General features: G+C 41.6%; 1 protein-coding gene across 1 annotated transcript in view; it reads right to left on the bottom strand.

The window, feature by feature from the left end:
* Nucleotides 1-956: 956 nt before the first annotated feature.
* Nucleotides 957-18,229, bottom strand: part of LOC123250203 (short-chain dehydrogenase/reductase family 9C member 7-like) — a 33,065-nt gene continuing 15,792 nt past the window's right edge. Inside the window, exons 3-6 of the mRNA XM_044679223.1 lie at nt 14,005-14,272; nt 6,659-6,917; nt 5,000-5,163; nt 957-1,099 (exon numbers count right to left, since the gene is read on the bottom strand). Of these exons, the coding sequence (XP_044535158.1) occupies nt 957-1,099; nt 5,000-5,163; nt 6,659-6,917; nt 14,005-14,272 (834 nt within the window). The remainder of the gene's footprint in view (nt 1,100-4,999; nt 5,164-6,658; nt 6,918-14,004; nt 14,273-18,229) is intronic.

Raw genomic sequence — 18,229 nt, 5'->3', positions numbered from 1 at the left:
TGCTAATGCCTTAATTCTAAACTACCTTGTTTTTCATTCTCTTTATCTATTATCTATCCATCTCTCTATGCATTTGTCTATCACTTAACTTCATTGCTTCCCCCAGTAGAATGTAAACCTCTTGGGAAGAAAGATTATTTCAATCAGAACACGCTCACTGCTTTGCAACTTATAGTCTTTGAGGGCTGCCTGAGGCTTATAGAGTTTAAATAATTTACCCAGGGTCGCACAGTCCCAGTGAGAAGCAGGACTTGGAATCTGGATCTTCCTGACTCCTGACTAACTCTCTGTTCACTATGTATGCCATAGTGGCTTGGTTATCACTAACTAGTGTTAGCAATGGAGAAAAGCAGTGACTAGGGCTGCTAACACTGGGCAGAGTATACCTGTCAGTAGTTTATTGCTGTCCTGAGATTAGCAAAACAAGTAAGATATGATTTTTAAAAGCAAATTACAGAAATCAAATCAGAAAGAATAGAATGTTTCTCAATATAAAAATATAAATTCTGGGCATTCAGATACTCTGATTGAAATAATCTTTCTTCCCAAGAGGTTTGCATTCTACTGGGGGAAGCAATGAAGTTAAGTGATAGACAAATGCATAGAGAGATGGATAGATAATAGATAAAGAGAATGAAAAACAAGGTAGTTTAGAATTAAGGCATTAGCAGATGAGGAAATAAGGAAGAAGAAGGTGCTTCAGCTTCATTGTGAAGGAAGAGAAGGATTCTATGACATTTAAGAGCGGGCTCCATAAAAGGAGTCATAAGATCCCCTTTTAAACTATATTTACATACGTATATACATATATTAAACTATATAAAGTATATTTAAACCATAACTTCAGGGAAAAGCAGCATGGCGTAGCACATAGAGAGCTGACCTTTTGAGTCAGTAAGTCCTAGTTTCCAGTCCTGCTTAGGATAATTAATAACTGTATATCCACGGCCAGCGAGTTATTCCAGTGCCCCTGGATAACTCTTTAAGATGGTAGTTAAAGAGTTGTTGCAGGTCTGCGCCTCCCCACTGGGAGACATCTTCAGCAAAGAAATCATGATTTCTGGACTTCGGGGTCTATAGCAATACCCAACAAGTTCATCTATTTTTTTAGAAAAAGACTTTTAAAATTATGAATGTATTCGTGTCAAGTAGTAAATAACCTTCCCTAAAAGGTCATGTGGAAGGCTCTCCAAATTGGGATTTGCCAGGCTTAGTTAGCAGAGTGTAGGAGAAGCTGAGCTAGTTCCTAGCAATGGTTAGGAGCTCCCAGGAGACAGTTGTGAAGGCTTTTTTGAGTTGCCAGGGCAGAACTGGATTGTGGACCATTCTGAATGATCCTATTTGACTTGGGAAAATTCATCAACTAATCAACGAGAATTTATTGTGTGTCTTATGTGCCAAGCACTGTGCTAAATTATGGAGATATAAACAGTCAATCCCTCTTCCCAAGACATTGACATTTTCCTGGGGGAGGCAATAAAGATAAGTGATAGAAAGATAGATGGATGGAGAGATAGAGAGATCCACATATATGGATATATAGAATAAAGAGAATGAAGAACAAATCAGTTTCAGAAGGAAGGCATTAGCAGATGAAGAAATAAGGAATGGCTTCATGAAGAAAAGAGTGCTTGAAAGAAGAGGGATTCTATGAAGTGGACTGGAAGAGACAGTGTATTCTGGGCTTTGGGGGAGGACTGATTCAGAGGTCTAGAGATAGGAGTGTCGTATTTGAGAAACAGAGAAGGACAATTTGGCCGGGTTGCAAAATGTTGAAGGCGAAGTAATGTACAATAAGACTGGAGAGACAGGTTGGGGGAAGGTTTAGAAATTAAACACAGCAGTTTATATTTTGTCCCAGAGGCAATAGGGAGCCACTAGAGTTTATGGAGGAGGGGAGAGACATGGTCAGATCTATGCTCAAGGAAAATCCCTTTGAGAGCTGTGAAGAGAGACCAATTAATGTAGGGAAGAAGTAACTATAGTTGTGTGAGGTAGGAATAATAAAATAATAGGAATAAAAAAAAGTGTCTAGAAATAATAATGCCAAATATTTGTAAGGTTCTTTATAATTTGCAAAAGCTTTTTCATACATTATCTAACCCTTCTGGCTTTAGTTTCTTCATCTGCAAAATGAGGGGACAAGACTAGATGACCTCTGAGGTCCTTTCCAGCTCTAAGCCTTTGATTCTTGGATTCTATTATTGATACTAGAGAACACAGGATGGTCCTATAAGCATAGTATTAGGAGTGTTAAAGTTCTGAATAGGCTGAGATTGAGCTCAGTAAGGAAAAAAATTTGTTAGGCTCTATTGAGAGGAAGAGGAAGAAAAAAAAAGGAATAGGACTGTTGCTTGAAGTGGATGGGACTATAATAGCTGGCCCAAAGTATGGATAGCTGGCCAATTCTTTCTCTTCTGTTTTCTTTGCCAAAGAAACTTTTACATTGGAAACAATAGGACAAAAATAGCTAACAGAGAGTTAAGAAGTGGAGATAACATGAGAGATCATCTAGTTGCCCTTAATAAATTCAAGTCACTTGGCCCAGAGGAACTCTGTGAATATCAAAAGAATTCATAGTTGTGACTGTTAAAGTGATAGTTGAAAGATCACAGAGAATAGAAATGATACCAAAGGATGCAAGAAGAGCAAATATTGTCTCAACCTTTGGTAGAGGGAAGTTCTGCAAATTTTAAACTAGTGAGCTCATCTTTGTTTTCTGTGAAAATTTAAAGTTAGATTAATAAAGAGATGGAAACATTTTAATATTGAAAAAAAAGCAATTAGTATTAAATAGATATGTAACTGGAAAAAAGGAAAATATTTTTAAAAAGCAAGTAGTCTGAATTAGACATGTAATTGGGAAAAATAAAATGGCATTTAGAAAAAGATGGTTAATGAACATCTATTTAGTAAAAGGTAATCTTAATTCCTTTTTTTTTTTTTTAATTTTAAACCCTTAACTTCTGTGTATTGACTTATAGGTGGAAGATTGGTAAGGGTAGGCAATAGGGGTCAAGTGACTTGCCCAGGGTCACACAGCTGGGAAGTGTCTGAGGCCGGATTTGAACCTAGGACCTCCTGTCTCTAGGCCTGGCTCTCAATCCACTGAGCTACCCAGCTGCCCCCATTCATTTTTATTTTTTAAACAATGTTATTAACTAGAAGATCAGTGATATGCTGAAACTGATTTTCCTAGATTTTAACATCTTATAAAATATGTCATCACACTATTTTTGTGGGTGGGGGAAGGTAAAATGCTTTGATTTGATTTGATGATTGTATAATTAGATGGATTCTAAACAAGTTGAATGGCCAGACTCAAAGAAGAATTGTTAATAGTTTAGAGGGGGCAGCTCCGTGACTCAGTGGCTAGAGAGTCAGGCTTGGAGTCAGAAGGACCTGGGTTCAAATCTGACCTTAGGTGCTTCCTAGCTATGTGACCCCAGGCAAGTCATTTAACCTTGGGGTTGGCAAGAGCTGGCACATAGCAGGCAGGGTCAGGATCCAAAAAGACTTGACAGGCTAGAGTTCTAGGCTAAATCCAACAAAGAAATGATATGGAGAAATGAAAAATCATATTCTCGGGCCAAAAAATCAACTTGATAAGATGGAGGAAGAGACGGATAGATGCCAGACCATTGGGAAAGGTTCTAGGGGTTTTCATGGCAGTGAATATAACTTTGGACTACACTGAGAGGCAGAACTTCCAAGAAAAAGGAGGTGATGGTAGTCTCTCTGTTTTGTGCCCTGGTCAGACCTCATCTGGAGTATTGTCCTTACTTCTGGCCACCGCAGGCTAAGGTGGATATCAATAAACTGGAGAGCAGGCAGAAGGGGATAGACAAGATGGTGGAAATGTTAAAGGGCTGGGCCAGAAGAAGAGAAGACTTGGGGCAGGGGTAGTGCAGGGAGGGAACTTTGTAGCTGCCCTCTAGTATTTGAAGAGTTCTCAGGTTATCAAAAGAAGGTTTGACTTGTTCTATTCAGTACCAGAGGGCAGAACCTAAAACCACTGGTGGAAGCTGCAAAAAGGCAACTACAAAGCTTGATGCTGAGAGAAGATCTCACCATTAGAACTGTCCAAAAGGAGATGAAGCTGTCTTAGGACATGGTGGGTTCTACCTTATTTGGAATTTTTTAAGCAGAGGCTGTAAGAACATTTTGGGAGGATAAGGTTGGATGGAATGGGCAGAGGTCTAGACTTGGAGGCAGGAATATTTGGGTTCAAACAGCTTCAGATGCTTACTGAAACATACTTTCAGATGTGATCCTGGGAGAGTCACTTAACCCCCATTGTCTAGCCTTTCCTGCTCTTCTGTCTTGAAACTAATACTTAGTATCAATCCTAAGGCAGATGGTAAGGGTTTTAATAAAAAAAAAGATGAGTGGCTTGCCATTTCCTTCTCTAGATCATTTTACAGATAAAGAAACTGAGGCAAACAAGGTTAAATGACTTGCCCGGGGTCACACAACCAGTAAGTATCTGAATTCAGATTTGAATTCAGGTAAAGGAATCTTCCTAACTCCAGGCCTTGTGCTGTATTCAGTGTGTCATCTAGCAGCCCCAATAATAATAATAATAATAATAGCTAATACTTAGATAGCACTTATGCTATGTACCCGGTTCCGTGCCAATCATTTAATAATTATTATCTCATTTGATTCTCACAAAAACCTGGGAGGTAAGTATTTTTATCCCCATTTTATAAATGAAGAAATCAAGGCAAAAAGAGGTTAAATGACTTGCCCAGGGTAATTTCCTTTCCTCGTCAAGGCTGTCCTCCAGTTCATTCCACTCCACTCCTCTGTACTTGTTTAAAATGTTGGGATAGAAGTAAGAGTACCCCGAGCGATTCATGCTGTCCAGAAGGGACCCCCTCAATGACCCTTCATGCCTTGAACTCACTCACATATGTGGTGTTGCTCCCATTGCCATCCCCCTCCCCTTGTCCTGCTCCATCTCCTGCCCCTGACACGTTGGGGGGGTGGCACTTACAAATGGAGTAGTACTCCTCTCCGTAACTATCCTTCATCTCCTGGGGCAGCCGCTCCCACAGGTTTTGCATGCGTCGTTCTATGTCCTCTTTGCCCAAAATGGAGGTCCGGTAGTTTCCAGGCTCAATGATGCAGACTTTCACCCCAAAATAGTAGAGCTCCCTCCTAGTAGAGAAGTTAAGAACTCAGCTCAACATGGCCCTAGTCCCCATGACTTTGTAGACTTTGGGCAATTGTGTGTGGGAGGGAGTGTCAGCCCATCCACTTTAAATGAGCTAACACCCGTGCTCTCACCCAACTGGCTGGAATTGGTACCTGGAGAACTTCCTAAAACACACAGGAAAGATGAAATTCAGGCAAATGACTCTTTCCATTAATGCTCAACAACTATTCCCAATTAAAATGGAGAGGTCCTACTACTAAATCCCAGCTACCCACTCAGTCTCCTGCACCCAACTTCTTTCCAGTTTGAGGGTTTAGAAAGGGATGACTGGGAAAAGAAACTGAATCATGGGAGTATAGTTTCTTTCTTGAGTTCCTTCCCACCTCTTTCCCTCCTGGTCTTCAGAGACCTTATACCCTCACCTCCCAAGACACAGACTGGAGGGTGTGTAGGGCGATCTTTGCCCCCTCCATTTATCTAGCTATCTCCAGACCCTCATCTACGCTTCCTTTCTTCTAGCCATCTGCCAGGCTGCCAAGGCTTAGCTCCCATAGGCCTTGGTACCCCTCTTGTCTCCAACTCTTTATCTCTTCCTCAGGGAAGACTTACCAATCAGTATTGTCACTGCTACTGGAAGGTACATGAAAAATTATTGCCCTGTGGCTCCACTTAGAATCCTTGTGACTTGTCCACTTCCTTTCCCCAGAGTTCTCATCTGCACTGTCTTCCCCTTGTAGACTGGATGCTTCTTTTTTTATGATTATTTTCTTAAGTTTATTTGTTTAATTAATTAATTTAGAATATTTTTCCATGGTTCCATGGTTCATATTCTTTCCCTCCCCTCCTTCCTCCCTCCTTCCCATCGCCAACAAACAATTCCACTGGGTTTTATGTGTCATTGATTTTTAATATTTGTACTACAGTGATCGATTAGATAGATTGGATGCTTCTTGAAGGCAGCTACTGTTTTATTCTATCAGTGTATTAGTGCCTGGCACTAAGCAGTCACTTAATCAATGTCTGCTAACTGACTGAAGCTTGATTTTTTCAATATGGTGGCTGAATCTTCTCCTAGACAAAGTTCTTTCCCATACTGGGACAGTGATAGGGGAAAAGATAGTTCAACTCTCCTCAACTCTGCCCTCCCATCCCTGGTCCTGTCTGAATATTGAAAGATCCCTCGCTGAGGAAGGGATACAAGGGGAAATTGGGGTGATTAAAAAACAAAACAGGAAATATCAATACAAATCTACTATTTTAAAAGTCCCTCACTAAAGTTTTAGCCTTCTTCTTCTAATTTGGTCCTCCACAAGCAAGAAACAATGTGCCACCGTTCCTCCAGAGAAGACCCTTTCAGAAATTTCCAGACCAGAGCTGAATTCCTACTTAGTATGGGGATGATGAAGCTGAGGGGAACATTCTTTCTTTTTTTGTCACCTCATAAAGGACAGAGCAGGGGGCAAAGAGGGTTGTGTAAAAGGAATGGGGTCCTCTCACCGGATGCTGTCAGAGAAGGCCTCCACACCAAACTTGGAGACGCAGTAACCACCACCGATGACTGCCACTCGGCCCCCACAGCTGGACATGTTGACAACCCTGCCACGGGCCTTCTTGACCATTGGCAGCATGTTCAGGGTCACCTCAATCAGTCCCACCAGGTTCACATTTATCACCTTGACAAAGTCCTCCTTGGTCAGCCACTCATTGGGGCCACTGGGCAGGCCTACTCCAGCATTATTCACCAGACCCCAGAGCCCTGAGGGAAGGAAAGAAGGAAGGAAAGACAAATGTTTGTGCAATATGTCAAGGGATCAGTGATTTCATCAGTGTAAGGCAATTTTTAGCAATCTATGCTATTACTTAATAGATAAATCTTAGGTAGTCATCTGTAGTAGATAAAGATTAAATAACTTGCTTAGTCACAAATGGATAAGGAAAATTTGAACCCAGATCTTCCTGATTGCAAGCCCAGGACTCTATCTACCACACCATGTTGCACCTTAATGTATCTTAGAATTAAAATCCAAGGTGGAAGTGAACTCCAAAGTCATCCAGTGCAGCCTTGACATTTTACAAATGAGAAAACTAAGGTCTGGGAATTTAAACCCAGATCCCAACTCCAGAGGTGGTGCTCTGTCAAGTACATGTGAATTTGAATTTTAATAAATTAATCTTATGCCACTGCAATTTACAGGCTGTTCCCATAAAAACTCACATTTCTGTTGCTTTAAGGTTAAAAAAGACTTCCTTGATCATTATCTTATCTGTTCTTTGCCACAACTCTGTGAAATGTTCAAATGAGTTCAGTAGTTTCAGACCTGGCCAACTCTTCATGACCCCATTTGGGATTTCCTTGGCAAAGATCCTGGAGTGGTTTACCATTTCCTTTTCCAGCTCATTTGACAGATGAGGAGACTGAGGCAAACAGGGTTAAGTGACTTGCCCAGGGCCACACAGCTAATAATTGTCTAAGGCCGGATTTGAACTTGGGAAGATCTGGCACTTCAACTACTGCCCCACCTGGCTGCCATATGAGATGAATATTAGGGGCATCTCACTATAAGTGAGCACTTATCAGTTGGAGAATGAAAACAACTTCTGGCACATGAATATAACGAAATACTATTTCTCTGTAAGAAATGATGAAAGAGATAATTTTAGAGAAACCTGGGAAGAGTTGAATGAATTGATGCAGAGTGAACTGGAGGAAACCAAAGGAACTATTTATGCAACACCAACACTTTTAAGTCAACTACTTTGAGAGATTTAAGAACTTAGAACAATGCAATGAATAATCGTGACTCTAGTAGACTGCTGACAAAACATTCCACCCATCTCCTGACAGAGGAGTGAAGGACTCAGGGTACAGAATAAGACATCACCTTTTTGGACATGATTGATATGGGAATTTGTTTTGCTTGACCACACATACTTTCTATAAGAATTTTATTTTTGTTTTTGATGGAAGGGGCAGGGAAATTGTTTTTTATTTTAAAGGATAAATTTTTAAAAATTTAAAGCAATGAGACTAAGAAAACTTCTCAGAATAGCAGATAAGGAACTCAATTTAGTGTAGAAAGATGTAAGTTTGAATCTTGACTTGACCTCATTTTGGCTGTGCGATCATGGACAAGTCACCTAATCTTGTTGTCTCTGTTTCCTCATTGATAAAATGAAAGAAGATTTTTATTCTTTATCTCATGATGCAAATTTATTTTATCTAACTGGTTATTATGAGGAAAGTTCTTTATGCTGTACTCTAAAAGTATGAATTATTATTACTGTTGTCATAAAGACAACAGGACTCATCTTTGTGCCAAACCAAAGGTCACAGTTTCATTGCAGGGTAGGAAGAAATGGGGCAAAGGTTTCCACCCTTTTTCATTCTTTTTATTCATCCACCTGGCTCCACTCCTATCAAACCCAATGGGACATAGTAGGATACAGAGTAAATCCTGATTTCTCCACTTTATTCAAATTATTTTCTAATTCTTCTCGGATAGATAGGTTTTTGAGGGCCATCAGTCAATCAAGCAAACAGCAAACATTTATTCAAAATAATAACCAGCACTTTGAGGTTTGTAAAAGTACTTTTAAAAAGTCTTCCGTGGTAGGGCAGGTAGGTAGCTTAATGGATTGAGATCCAGGCCTAGAGATGGGAAGTCCTGGGTTTAAATCTGACCTTAGACCCTTCCTAGCCATGTGGCCTTGGGCAAATCACTTAACTTCCATTGCCTAGCCCTTACTGCTCTTCTACCTTATATATGGTATATATATATGGAAATATATATTAATATATGAAGTATATTGAGTTGAAATATATTAAAATATTCTATGAAATATATATGAAAATAAGAATTATATTTATGCAAAATATAGGAATATATTGTGTGAAATATAAATTAATATATATGAAATATGTGTGAAATATATATATGAAAAAACATATAACATACAGTATAAGACAGAAGGTAAGGGTTCAAAAAAATGTCATCTTGGGACAGATAGGTGGTACAGTGGATAAAGAGCCAAGCCTGGAGTGAGAGGACTTGGGTCTAAATCTGGCCTCATGTACTTCCTAGCTGTGTGACCCTGGGCAAGTCACTTAATCTCATTTACCTAGCCCTTGTTGAGCCCCATTTACCTAGCCCTTAGAGCTGACACTAAGCCAGAAAGTAAGGGTTTAAAAAAAATCATCTTCTCCTCACAATAACTCTGGGAGTTACATGCCATTATTATGCTCGTTTTGCAGATGAGGAAAGAGGCTGAGAGAGGTTCGGAGGCTTGCCCGGGGTTCCACAGCTAGCAAGTGTCTGTGGCTGGACATGAACTCCCCAAGTCAGGCCCTCCAGCCGCTGCACCACCTAACATTATTTTCACTCAAGTCCTTAGTACATGCAGGCGCTGCTAGAAAGGAGCTTCTGTTCTCCTGGAGGAAGCAGCGGTAGGACCCAAGCTGTGCCCAGTCCAAGGATGCCCAGGCTAGCGGGTTCTAGGCAGCCTTGATAAATGTGAAGAGCCTTTATCTCCAGCCTGGCAGCAGAGGGATGAATCATGGCGGCCACAGCACAGAGGGTTCTGGGACAAAAAGATAATATCCACCCCAAAGAAAATGACCCAGCATACTAATGAAATCAGGGATCCTTGAAGTAGTAAATGGCCCACCACTAACGACAGTCAGACTCATAGGCTATTAGAGATAGGACAGACCTTACAGATGATCTTAATTGAACCTCCTCTTACAGATAAGGAAACTGAGGTCTGGAGAGGGAAGTGTTTTGCTCAGGGTTATACTTGGCAGAACCAAGATTAGCCTCTAGGATGCCTGTTGCTGACTCTTCAATGTTTGCCATTTGCTTCTCCAGCTCTTTTTACAGACGAGGAAACTGAGGCAAACAAGGTTAAATGACTTTCCAGGGTCACATAGCCAGGAAGAGTGTGACGCTGAATTTGAACTCAGGTTTTCCTGACTCCAGGCTCAGCATTCTATCCACAGAGTCACCTAAAACTGAGCTGCCTCCTAAAGAAACATTTTAGGTAATGTCTTAATGTTTGCAAAATGCTTTCCTCCCAACCCTGTGAAGTCAGTAGCACAGGATTTATGATCCTTCTTTTTTTAGAAGTAAGGAAGCTAGTTTTGTGAGGTGAATTAGTTGATTGCCATTCCTTCCCCCTGGCCCTTATCACCCCCCTGTTATCCCTCCATCTCTGTCTCTGTCTCTGTCTCTGTCTCTGTCTCTATCTCTATCTCTATCTCTATCTCTATCTCTATCTCTATCTCTATCTCTATCTCTATCTCTATCTCTATCTCTATCTCTATCTCTATCTCTATCTCTATCTCTATCTCTATCTCTATCTCTATCTCTATCTCTATCTCTATCTCTATCTCTATCTCTATCTCTATCTCTATCTCTATCTCTATCTCTATCTCTATCTCTATCTCTATCTCTATCTCTATCTCTATCTCTATCTCTATCTCTATCTCTATCTCTATCTCTATCTCTATCTCTATCTCTATCTCTATCTCTATCTCTATCTCTATCTCTATCTCTATCTCTATCTCTATCTCTATCTCTATCTCTATCTCTATCTCTATCTCTATCTCTATCTCTATCTCTATCTCTATCTCTATCTCTATCTCTATCTCTATCTCTATCTCTATCTCTATCTCTATCTCTATCTCTATCTCTATCTCTATCTCTATCTCTATCTCTATCTCTATCTCTATCTCTATCTCTATCTCTATCTCTATCTCTATCTCTATCTCTATCTCTATCTCTATCTCTATCTCTATCTCTATCTCTATCTCTATCTCTATCTCTATCTCTATCTCTATCTCTATCTCTATCTCTATCTCTATCTCTATCTCTATCTCTATCTCTATCTCTATCTCTATCTCTATCTCTATCTCTATCTCTATCTCTATCTCTATCTCTATCTCTATCTCTATCTCTATCTCTATCTCTATCTCTATCTCTATCTCTATCTCTATCTCTATCTCTATCTCTATCTCTATCTCTATCTCTATCTCTATCTCTATCTCTATCTCTATCTCTATCTCTATCTCTATCTCTATCTCTATCTCTATCTCTATCTCTATCTCTATCTCTATCTCTATCTCTATCTCTATCTCTATCTCTATCTCTATCTCTATCTCTATCTCTATCTCTATCTCTATCTCTATCTCTATCTCTATCTCTATCTCTATCTCTATCTCTATCTCTATCTCTATCTCTATCTCTATCTCTATCTCTATCTCTATCTCTATCTCTATCTCTATCTCTATCTCTATCTCTATCTCTATCTCTATCTCTATCTCTATCTCTATCTCTATCTCTATCTCTATCTCTATCTCTATCTCTATCTCTATCTCTATCTCTATCTCTATCTCTATCTCTATCTCTATCTCTATCTCTATCTCTATCTCTATCTCTATCTCTATCTCTATCTCTATCTCTATCTCTATCTCTATCTCTATCTCTATCTCTATCTCTATCTCTATCTCTATCTCTATCTCTATCTCTATCTCTATCTCTATCTCTATCTCTATCTCTATCTCTATCTCTATCTCTATCTCTATCTCTATCTCTATCTCTATCTCTATCTCTATCTCTATCTCTATCTCTATCTCTATCTCTATCTCTATCTCTATCTCTATCTCTATCTCTATCTCTATCTCTATCTCTATCTCTATCTCTATCTCTATCTCTATCTCTATCTCTATCTCTATCTCTATCTCTATCTCTATCTCTATCTCTATCTCTATCTCTATCTCTATCTCTATCTCTCTCTCTCTCTCTCTCTCTCTCTCTCTCTCTCTCTCTCGACCTCTTTCCCATGAGTCTCCCAAGGGCAGAGTCCTAGAAAGACCAGACTGGTGAAGCTAACTGCATTTCTCTGGACTACTTTGTTTTATGTTGTGGGGACACAGACACAGGATGGCTGACATTAATCAGCTACCCTGTCCAAATCCCTGGGGTTGGAGCCTTTGCTAGCCTGTTATTGACAATATTCCCTTGGGACAGAGGCAGTACAGGGGATAGATACCAGACTTGGAATCCGGAGGTCCTGGGTTCGAATCTGACCTCAGACACTTCCTAGCCCTGTGACCCTGGGCAAGTCACTTAACACCCATTGCCTAGCCCTTACCGCTTTTCTGCCTTGGAACCGTTATATAATATTGATTCTAAGATGGAAGGTGAGGATTTAAAGGAAAAGAAAAGAAGAAAGATTATCTGCTTGGCACATGGATAAAGAAAAAGCTTGGCTGAGAGTCAGGAGGTACTAGGTAGGACTCAGACTTGACTGAGTTAATCATTAACACCTATGCCAGGAGGCAGGGCGGGAGCAGGGTGATGAGACTTTATGCAACTGGGGGGAGAGCAGAGGAGAGAAAAAGAAGTTTGTCCAGGCATGAGTCACAAGGCAAAGCAGGAAGAGCATGCAGAAATCTAGGCTTTTAAGTCCTGTTGATGGATCACCACCAATGGAGACAAGGGTATGGAGGGATGCTAGCACCTTGGAGAAGCAAGGATGGGGTCATGACACATGGGGAAAACTTCCCCTTTAGTCTCTTGGCTTTTGAGACCTGGCCAGGCAGTCCACCTTCCCCCTGCCTCCACCTGGGATGTCTCCTTCTTGGGCAACTCAGATGTGGTACTAGCCTTCCCTTGTTCCTCCTTGTTGTAACCCTGGGACAGGAAGGAAGGAAAGAAATCTACTTTTTAAAAGGCTCTACTATGTGCCATGTACTCTATACATATCTCATTCAATCCTCTCAATAAACCTGGGAGGTAGATGCTGTTATGATCGCCAATTTACAGTTGAGGAAAGTGAGGCAGAAAAAGGGTAAGTGGCTTGCCCAGGGTCCCCCAGCTAGTGAGTGTTTGAGTTTGGATTTGGACCCAGCTCTTCCCGATTCTGGACCAGATATCTAGCCATTAGCCTCACTACTAAGACAACTGCTAAACCTGGTCAAGTATATGTTCCTTCTGACTCACATCTAGGACAAGGGTTTCCTTCTCTCTCTGGTATGGACAGGAAGAAGCAAAACTCCACCTATCGGCCCTCTTGTCTAGCACATAGAACTTAGCTCTCTGGCTGCTTCTTGGCCCCACTAGAAAAAGAATTCTGTTTTTGACTCTAGAAAGAGTGAGACTAGAATCAGGAAGAATTTCCTGATCAAGGCTGTCAGAGGCTCAAAAAAGGAAAGAGAACCTGCTCTGAACCTTACTAGCTATGTGACTTGGCCAAGTCATTCTTTCTTCGGGTTTCGGTTTCCTAAGAATGAGGTGGTTGGATATGATCTCAAAGGCCCCTTCTGCTCTGAGACACTATAACACCTCTCTTACTTCCTGCCAGCATGAATGAACCAGAGCCCAGTCTGAAAGCACAGGGAGGGGTGATTTGCTCTTTACTGGTCCCTCTCTGCTTCTGCTACCAAGAACATAACTATAAAAAATATATACCTTGGGGGACAGCTATATAGCTCAGCAGATAGAGAGTCTGGAGGTCCTGGGTTCAAATATGACCTCAGATACTTTCTAGCTATGTGACCCTGGACAAGTCACTTCACCTGCATTGCCTAGCCCATATCACTTTTCTTTCTTAGAACCAATATAGAATATTGATTCTAAGATGGGAGGTAAGGGTTTAAATATATGTGTGTACCTTAAAAACAAACAAACAAAAACTAGTCCCTTCAAAGCTCTGGAAATCTTTCCAATCAGAACCAAAATGTAAATACTGATTCTGCCCTTTACTCAATGACTCTCCCATTTCAGAGGAGGGAAGAGGCATCATGAAAAGAGAAGACAAATCAGAGAAGCTGGAAGACTCCCCACCTTGTTCTCCCACATGGGCATGTACCCACTGGGCTGCTGCCTCGATGCTCTCTGTCTTGGTGACATCCATAAAGGTGATGTGTAGCCGATGGGAGGACACCCTTCGAAGTTCCTGGGCTCCCTCCTCAGTGAAGCAGGTAGCTAACACCCGCATCCCTCGCTCATCCAGTTTCCGAGCCAAGAGGTTCCCGAAGCCGGAGTCGCAGCCAGTAATGAGTACATACTTGTCAGAGAGGTTCGGGACCAAGTTAAAGTTCTTAAACCATCGGTATATGATAGAGCCATCCATGATGCCACCCACAGTGTCAGGGTTTGGGAGAGAGGGGATCCCAAGGTCTGGAAACAGCTGGAGGCTCTGGCCCAGGGAGGTTCACCCCAGGCTCTCTGGAACTCACTAAGGAGACGGATCACTACCCTCCTTTTGGCTCCTTGCAAAAGATCCTCCTGGGCCAGCCCCAGACATGGTTTTTTATAGGCGGGTACCACTGACAATTAACTTTGATGCAAGAAATTCAAGTCTGACTTGAAGCCTTGTCACCTCTAATGGCAGCTTCCTCCTTATCTCCCCATTCCTGATGTTGGTGGCTGCTGCTTTGTCCTCACCGGGACCCTAGTGGTGACAGGCAGCTTGGGGTAAGCCTCGAATGTGTGGATTCTCAATCTTCGTGGAGTGACTAGAGCAAAAGTGGACATGAAATTCAGACTGCCTGCTGCTTCCTCCTGGGCTATACCACTTGGCGGGAGCTCAGCGGCATTATTATGAGCAAGTAATTATGAAGGTAAATCTACCAGCGGAAAAGAAGACTCAGATTACCCATCCCAAGGCCCAGTTGAAATTATTTTTGGATCATCTGCTCTTTGTGCTTTAGCTCTCCTCCATTACAAAATAATGGAAGTTTAATTATGTTTAGACCATTCTGGCTAGCTCTTCTGGCCAGATGGAAAGAGAAGGCGTGAGGCTGAGGGACAGGGGCTCGTCCCAATTAGGGGAAATTTTCCTTTGGTTCTGTGGACGTTGACCTTGTTTCTGTTAAAGGAAAGAAAGCTAATGATAAAGCCTGGTGCCTCAATGGTCCTGCATTGGGGCTCTGTAGCCACACTCTGGACAGGCTAAATAAGCTCTTCAAGGAGACCAAGTCCGAATAATTTTCTTATTTTCCTTTTTAAAAAAAAAATCCTTACATTTTGTTTTAGAATCAATACTAAATATCCATTTTAAGGCAAAAGAACAATATGAGCTAGGTAGTAAGTGACTTGCCCAGGGTCACCAGTTAGGAAGCCTCCGAGGCCAGAATTGAACTCTGATCTGCTGGACTCCAGGCCTGGCATTCTATCTATTGTGCTACCTCTTTGCCTCAGAAATGTTCTTTTGTTTATAGGGTTGTTGATTTTGTTCCTTTTAAAGGAGAAAGAGTTAATGATAAAGCCTGGGATCTCAGTGGGCCTTTATTAGATCCCTGCAGCCAGATTCCACACAGGCCAAGCCTGAATCATTTTCTAGGGACTCAGGCCACAGCTGCCCTCTTTGCCTTGGAGAGAGGTTCTCCTTGTTAGGAGGGGAGATCGGCTGTTAAATTACCTTTAATGAATGCATTTGATTGGAGCAGTGACAGGCAATAGTGAACAAAAAATAGTGAACAAAGTTGGAGTTTGCATCTAATTGAATATAGGAGGTGGAAAGAAAAAGAAAGGAAAGGAAAGCTGACTCAAGTTTCCAGACTCAGCTGGAAGGCTAGTCCATTGGGGCAGCTAGGAGGCTGTCTCCAAGAGGGATATGAAGCTGGAATTCTTGATCTACCATGTATCAAATATTTATAGTCTGCGAATATGAGAGAGAGTTCTGAATAAAAGACACTTTCCCTGATTACGTTTTTTTTGGGCAGCAGGGGCAGATAACACTCAGCTCATGCTTTCCAGCTTAGTTCCCTCCTACCAAATTTTGTTATACAACAGAACATCAGGAATAGCCATTAAAGTCCATTAAAAAAATTTTTTTTAATCCTTAACTTCTGTGTATTGGCTCCTTGGTGGAAGAGTGGTAGGGTGAGCAATGGGGGTCAAGTGACTTGCCCAGGGTCACATAGCTGGGAAATGTCTGAGGTCGGATTTGAACCTAGGACCTCCCATCTCTAGGCCTGACACTCAATCCCCTGAGCTACCCAGATGCCCCTTAAAGTCCATTTTCAAAGTAGGTGGAAAGCAGAAATTGGAGAAGCTCTACAGATGCAAAAAGACCAAGGAGTACACACAACCAAAGGAGCTCTTTGGTGGAGAATGAGATAATAGCTCAAGCAAGGTGGGGAGAAAGCTGATCTCTCTGAGGGGAGGCCATTCTTTCTGGTTACTATGGTTAGAGGGGCTAGGAAGAAAGGAGTCAAGATATATCTGGAGTTCCAAGAAGTCTCCAGTCCAACATTTACAAGTTCCTGCTTTCCTGTCTTGGTCACCTCTTCTTCAATTCCTTCTCATAAATGACAGTTCATTTCCCAAGGTCATGGTGTCACAGGTTCATTGGTCCCTTGACCTATCAGGAATTTTGTCTTCTTCCATATATGCAACAATAAGTATAGTGACAGGACCTAGGATAGGGAATGCTATTTGCCTCCAGACAAAGAACTATTGGAGTGGGATGGTTACGGATCAAAGCAGACTATCTCTCATATCAGTGTATTTATGGCTTTATTTAGGAGTTTGGGTTTTGTCTGAATGTGCTTTTTTTGCAATGACCAATTGGCAAGTGGTTTTGCATGATAATACATGTATCGTCCAGTCCCATTTCTTACCATCTCCAAGTGGGAGGAGGGAAGGGAGAGAGGAAGACAGTTTGGATCTTATAATTTGGGGAAATGTATGTTGAAAATGATTGCATGTAATTGGGAAAATAAAATATCTTTGAACTAAAAAATTAAAACCAAACCCAAAATAAGCATAGCAGCACTGTCCCTTAGGAAAACTGCCCCCGACTCAGGCAAAAGTAGAGTTTTCCAAAGATAAAAAAACAAAACAAAACAGTGAGAGTCAGGCCTAGAGATAGGAGGTCCTAGGTTCAAACCCGGCCTCAGCCACTTCCCAGCTGTGTGACCCTGGGCAAGTCACTTGACCCCCATTGCCCACCCTTACCAATCTTCCACCTATGAGACAATACACCGAAGTACAAGGGTTTAAAACAACAACAACAACAATAAAAAAAAAAAACAGTCCTTGCTGTAGCAGAGGGATATCCTAATCCTCTCTTCCTCATGTAAGTTAAGTTTTCCTTAAAAGGTATTAAAGCCATTTTTGAGACCTAACTGGCTCAGGGAACCAAAGGTTCAGACCATTGACATCACTTCCTGTTCATCTCAGTGGAGACAGACTTGAGGAGCACCTCACCACAATGGGGAACTCAGAGGCAGGGGCTTTACTAAGCAAAATAGCTGTTCAAGAAGGACCAGCATCTCTGGTAGCAGGGCTTGCTGAGTCCCTTTTAGGGCTGCTCCTCCACCTTTGCTGTCTGCCTGACACTCAACTCTCACCTGTGGCTCCAAGAAACTGTAGCATGTGCAGTGGCCATTAAAACATCTCTGATGGGCTAAAATCCATCAGTGAGTTGCCTCCCCTGTTGGGATGGGTGGATGAGAACGATCTGTTCCAATGGCCATGAAGGCAGTTGAAGCAGGCAGTGTGAAACACATAGTGCTTGGTCAGACACTGAAGAAGCCGTCCACTGCATCCTAAGCCATCACTAGTTGTCCTGCCTGTCGCCTTGCCACTGGCCTTTGATGACTCTGGAAGAAAAGAGCGAGGCTGAGGACTTTGTGCAACTCTGCCTCACTTAAATTCATTTCACACAAGAAGGAAGATATCATTCCAAGATGTCATTGGTCCTTTTCAAAATTGCCAAACAGCAACTAAGCAAAATCAGGATGTCAGCTCCACACTGATACACCTGGCTGAATATCCTTCCCTTCCTAATGGCTAAGTAAATTTCATTCTAATATTGGACCCAAACCACCAGGGGATTGATTGGCCTAATTCAGAACCAAACCGGAACACCTGTTGTCAAGGCGCTTACTCTAGTGGGGAAGATGACAGCCTGTGAATAAATAGTTATGTACAAGTTATGTACAGCTGGGTAGATGATAGTGGGGCAATCCCCTTCCTGGTATAATTGCCTCTTATCCTCAAATTTGCCTGGTGGCTATGACAGACACCTTTTGAATAGCAGGTTCTAAGAGCCAGGGCA

This window comes from Gracilinanus agilis, chromosome 5 (genome assembly GCF_016433145.1).
Source record: "Gracilinanus agilis isolate LMUSP501 chromosome 5, AgileGrace, whole genome shotgun sequence".
In the NCBI taxonomy this organism is placed as follows: Eukaryota; Metazoa; Chordata; class Mammalia; order Didelphimorphia; family Didelphidae; genus Gracilinanus; species Gracilinanus agilis.
The sequence above is the reverse complement of the archived record's forward strand: the minus strand, read 5'-3'. Positions and strand labels throughout refer to the sequence as shown.